This window comes from Oryctolagus cuniculus, chromosome 5, assembly GCF_051225735.1.
Source record: "Oryctolagus cuniculus isolate XC-2025 breed Fujian yellow rabbit chromosome 5, ASM5122573v1, whole genome shotgun sequence".
Taxonomy (NCBI): domain Eukaryota; kingdom Metazoa; phylum Chordata; class Mammalia; order Lagomorpha; family Leporidae; genus Oryctolagus; species Oryctolagus cuniculus.
The window spans coordinates 138222501-138228080 of NC_142871.1; the positions used below are offsets into that span (position 1 = coordinate 138222501).

General features: G+C 48.3%; 1 protein-coding gene and 1 pseudogene across 1 annotated transcript in view; both read left to right on the forward strand.

The window, feature by feature from the left end:
- The window catches only part of LOC149126708 (ankyrin repeat domain-containing protein 42 pseudogene), a 3125-nt pseudogene extending 526 nt beyond the window's left edge, over positions 1–2599 (forward strand).
- Positions 1–5375, forward strand: part of LOC127488386 (butyrophilin-like protein 1) — a 14422-nt gene extending 9047 nt beyond the window's left edge. Inside the window, 2 exon segments of the mRNA XM_089334154.1 lie at positions 2651–2677; positions 3022–5375. Of these exon segments, the coding sequence (XP_089190280.1) occupies positions 2651–2677; positions 3022–3689 (695 nt within the window). The 3' untranslated portion in view covers positions 3690–5375.
- Positions 5376–5580: the final 205 nt, after the last annotated feature.

The following is a 5580-nucleotide window of genomic DNA, read 5'->3' on the forward strand; positions in this document are numbered from 1 at the left end:
TTAAGCAGAACATTTACAGTTTATCCAGGGGACTGAGTGTGAAGGAAATGATGTGGAAGGTCAGGAAATCTTAGCATTTCCAGGTCCTGTGGCTGCCCTTAAGGGTGATGTGGAAATGCTGAGAAATCTGCAGAGGTTGGAGTAATCCATGTGAGCAAGTGTGATGATGGTGGATCAACTGCTGAGCTTAAAGCTGCTGCACAAGGTCACATGGAGTCTGCAGTGGTTCATTACAGAGGAGCAGACAGTGACGTCACCACAAAGCAGGGGACCCAGTGATGTGGCCACGAGGTTTGACATCTGGCAAGCAGTGAATTTGTTAAAGGGGCTACAGGAATATGATATAGAGGACATGAGTGAAATTGATATGAGATTTTTATGAGACACAATGTTGATGGAAGCACTGATGCCAAGGATGATTGATTTCTCAGTGAGTTTATAATACAGATGCCAGGATGAGAGCTTATAAGAAAACTGTAGAATTGAGCACCTCCTGGAAATCGCTCTGAGTAACTATAACCACATGGGACAGATAACAGAAGAAAAGTTAAAGCAGTTTATTTGACAACTAATGTCTTAGTGAAAAACAAGTAAATGAAATGCTCACTCTCTTCCAGAGGTGTCATGGCTCAGCCCCACCATTTTGTGTGATTTTGTTTCCTATCAAGCAAATCAACCAAGACAGCCATGCCAATTTCTATGAATGCACCTGTGCAGGTGTGGATGGTCGTCACAAACTTATCACCACAGAGACAGGAGAAATGCATTTTACTTATTACTGTCAGCCTTTTTTTTTTTTTTTTAGAGGCAGAGTGGACAGTGGGAGAGAGAGAGACAGAGAGAAAGGTCTTCCTTTGCCATTGGTTCACCCTCTAGTGGCCGCCGCAGCTGGTGCGCTGCGGGTGGCCAGCGCACCGCGCTGATCCGAAGCCAGGAGCCAGGTGCTTCTCCTGGTCTCCCATGCGGGTGCAGGGCCCAAGCACTTGGGCCATCCTCCACTGCACTCCCAGGCCACAGCAGAGAGCTGGACAGGAAGAGGAGCAACCAGGACAGAATCCGGTGCCCCGACCCGGACTAGAACCCGGTGTGCCGGCGCTGCAGGTGGAGGATTAGCCTATTGAGCCATGGCACAGGCCTACTCTCAGCCTTTTAATCCTGTGCCTGTGTCCACTGCTCCCATGTTGCCTTCCCTGGGCTGGGCAGGTAAAGCTCTCTCACCTTGCACTCCTCAGACTCTGACTGTGGATGGAGACTTTGCTTTGGTCAGCACCTGCCTCTCTCCTCCCCAGGGATGAGCATGGAGGTGGAGGAGATGCAGAGGCCTTGGGGAGGTTGGGGAGAGGCTTCCTGTGCTCTCCTTCTTGTCCTCTCAGGTGCTCACACTAGGGAGGCCGGGCTTAGCTGGTCCTTCAGCTCCTTATGGTCAGCTGAGTAAGGGCAGGGGCAGATCCTAACCTGCCTTGGGGGCAGTGTTGGTGACTATGCCCCATGACAGTAGAGTTCATTGTCTGGATGACGTGGTTTTGAATGGAAAATTGATGCACTGTGTCTTTTCCTCCTATCCAGACCTTTCCTTATCCACTGGTTCTCTTGGCCCCTCTGAGTTCCTCCATGACCCACCACAGTGTGTGGGAATTTCTGGGTCATGATTTTCCCTGTGCAGGTGACAGTAGCCCTCATACTCTCTCCAGACACCTTCTCCTGCCAGTTCCCCTCCTCCATGCTGCGTGTAGCTCCTGAGCACCTGTGATCACAGCAGGTGTCTGTTGCCATAAGGAGACCTCAGCCTTGGTGGCTTCCACCGCACACTGACTGTCTTAGAGCTCTGAGGGTCAGAAGGTGGAGACAGGACTCACTGGGCTACAACCCGTGCAAGTCTGCATCCCTTCTGTCAGCTCTTGTTTCTGCAGTATCGGAACCCACTTGCACACCTGAGTTCATGCCCCATTCCTCTGTCTTGAAGCCAGATGTAGGCATCTTTCTGACTCTGGTCAGCTCCTCATATAAACTTCTCTGGCACACACAGGTTGGCAGGTTCTGTGCTTTCAGGGTTCACATGATTACACTGGGCTCACCTGGATCATCCAGTAAACCCTACTACCTCCAAGGTCCTTAACCTTTATCTCATCTGCAAAGATCCCTTTCCTGTTAGGTGACTGAGTCACAGATTCTAGGAATTAGCACATTGATATCTCTAGAATCATCCTCCAACTTCATATCAGCCAGTTGTAGCTGCCTCTCTCCACTTGTGGCTTTCATGCAACCTGCAAGTTCAGCTCAATCAGTGCTTCTGATGTAAATGCAGGGGTTGGAAATTTTTATCTCCTCAATCTACACAAAGAACATATAGCTTTCATGATGATTTGTGTCTTGGAATGTGAGAAGCAGAATTTGAGAGTGAAATCTGGGGAATACCTTTTCTATTTTTTCAATGTCCAGCCATTCACCTCTGGGTGTCAAGCTTTATGGCATGGGGGAAAGACTGCCGTGTGTGTGTGTGTGTGTGTGTATGTAAGACACCATCCATCAGCTAAATGTCTTCCACACATTTCCCCCAACACTCCCCCTTCACTGTCTCAGAGGAGCAGGTGCTGTGGTGACCTGTGCAGTCTGTGCAGACCCCTGATATGTAATGTGTGTTCTCTTGTAGACTGGCGGAAGGAACGGTTCCAGGCCTGTGAGTGACTTTGTGTTCTTTCTGGGTGCTCCCCCTGTGGCCCCCATGGCTCTGGCTTCTCCTTCAGTTCTCTTGCTGGTGCAGATGCTGGCACCATCAGTGGTGGTGGGGTGGGTGCTAAAGTGACAGGAACAAAGCCAGGCTGGTCATCAAGGTCTTTGTGATGTACCCTCAGAGAGGTCTCCTGGTTCCTCCTCCTACTTGAAGGCCATGGGCTTGCATCCCAGGGCCCTATCTCAGGGGCCTTTCCCCTCCCCCATACAGCCTGGTGGGTCTGGGTTTGGTTGTACATCCTTGTTGTGGGGCAGGAGGTGGCCTTGCATGATTGGAAACTCTCTCTGCAGGGTCTGTCACTCTGGATCCAGGCTCTGCCCATCATAGTCTTGCAGTTTCTCCTGAAAAGACAAGTGTGACATGCATATACACTGGTGTCGGCTGGGACAACACATGCAGTGTGTTTGGCCTTGAGGGCATTACGTCAGGAAGATGTTACTGGGAGGTGGAGATTAGGAGTGGGAAGTTCAGCAAGTGGGTTTTAGGGGTCTGTAGGGAGCAGGTGTCAAGTACAGACTGGTATACAGAGTCCCCAGATGAGGGATTTTGGGTTGTGGGGTGGTTTTACAATAGATACCTTGCCTGGACTAAGCCTCTAGAGCTTCTATCCCTTAGACAGCATCCCTTCAGGGTGGGGATTTTCCTGGACTATGCTGAGGGGTTTGTCTCCTTCTACAACATGACTGACAGCTCCCACATTTTCTCCTTCCCCCCAGCTTCTTTCTCTGGGACCCTATTTCCATGCTTCTTGCTCAAGGGAGACGTGACCCTGAGCATCTGCCCCACAGAGGGGGGGTCTGAGGGGCTCCCTGTGCCCCTTAGCAAGTCTCCTTCTTTGGAGGAGGCTGTGAGGCCCCCAGGGGAGGGGCTCAGCTCAGGCTCTGGAGTGGATGGAGCTCCCCCAGGGCCTGAGACTCCATTGCTGCCCGGAGCCCCACAGGGGCCCTCACTGCCCTGACTCCTCAGTGAGACTCTTGCTGGGGCTGCAGGCTCCTGGGACAAAGCCTCTGGGGCAAGTCCTGGATGGCCCAAGAGCTTTCTCGTCTCATGGTTATGAGAACTGCTGGTTCATGCCTGTGTTCAAACAGCAGAAATGCAAGTTCACAGTTTGTATTGGTTAGGATAGGATAATTTTACTATGGGAATATGGGTTTATATTTTTTGTCTTCAAATATTTTAATTGTTTTTAAATTATCTTTGGATATGCATTGGGCTAAAGTCTGAATTACTGTGCCCAAGAAAGCAGAGTTCAATTATCCAACTTGAATGTGAGCAGAGGGCCTAGAGGTTGAGGGGGGTCCCCAGCTCTGTTCTGGGAGGGTTTGTTCTATTTGACTATAGAAATTGGCCATCTGAAGATTTCCATGAAAATGAGTGACTGATGGATATTTAGAGGAAAGGTATTTAATGATCCACTTTGTTTTCTTCCATATTGGGACGGAGGAAACACATGTGATTTTCCACACTTCAGTAATTTCTGTTCCCAGTGAACAAACTGCTGTGTTAACTCAGGGAATCTAAGATCGAGGGCTTGGATTCCCTTCTGGGTCAACACTGCAGCTGTGGGAAGAAGAGAGCTGCTAGCAGGGTAGCAGTGGATGCCTGAGCAAGATGAAGATGAAGATGAGAATTTCCTGATACAAGTTCAACTGCAGACAGCTCTGACCGTGAGCCTGGTTCTAGTTACTCAATGCATTGCCTCTTTATGATCCAAGTCCAGTTGTCACAGTGAGTGGAAAACCACAGCAAACAAAATGAAGCAGGACCGTTGAGGACTCAGATTCTTCCAGCAAGGAGACGTTCATTCTTCAGATAAAATACTTTGACCAGGAAGGGGCACGTGGTGCAGGGGTCCTGATGCTGCTTGAGACCCCCACATCCCATGTTGGAACGCCTGGCTGGGTTCTCATCTTGGTTCTACCTCTGATTCTCACTTCCTGCTAATGCTCACTCTGGGAGGAAGCAGTGATGGCTGAAATAGTTGGATTCCTGCCACCCATGTGGGAAACCTGGATTGAGTTCCTCTCTCTGTCTTCAGCCTTGTCCAGCAACTGTTGTTTGCATTTAGAGTGGGAATCAGTGTCTGGAAGATCTCTGTCTTCATTTCAAATAAAATGAAAATAAAGAAAAAATAAAACTATGTGACTGGCTATCAATTCTGATGAGTGTGAGAAGATATGAAATGGGGAGTGGAAGAAGGAAGTGATGGATATACCTCTGGCCTTGTAACCAGTTATACCAACAAGGAAGACAGGAGCTGCTATGGTATTTGTGTTGCCAAGCTCAGTCAGGACTGCAGTCATATAAGTTGTAGATTAATAGTAGTGAGGGGGTGGAAATATAATCAAATTACTGTGTTTAGATTTGAGGACTTTGTGAAGTGATTTGATTGGAGCAGGTTGTTAGGGCAGAGCCCCTGTGGTTGAATCTTGGTGGATTTATGGGGGTGGGAAAGGGAGCTCATGGACACAGAGAGAAGTGGGCGCTGCTGCCATATTGTGATTTTCAAAGGCGGCCCCTGTGAAAGTCTGCATTGTACTCTTGGACTTTGGCTCCCCAGAGCTGTGAGCCAGAATAAACCTCTTGTCTTTGTCAAGTTACTCTGCCTCAGGAATTTTCTTATTGTAGTAAAAAGCTGACTAGTTTTATATTTGCTTGTCTTGCATGTGTCTTTGTATATAGTAATTATTTTATTCCTCTCTCCTTACACTTGTGATGCTATATGTAAGTTGTTTAAGATTGGGTTCATATTATAAACTTTTATAATGTATGTTTTTATTTTTTCTCATTTTTATTTGGAAGCCAAAGAGAGAGAGAGATCTTTTGCCCACTTGTTCATCCCCACATGA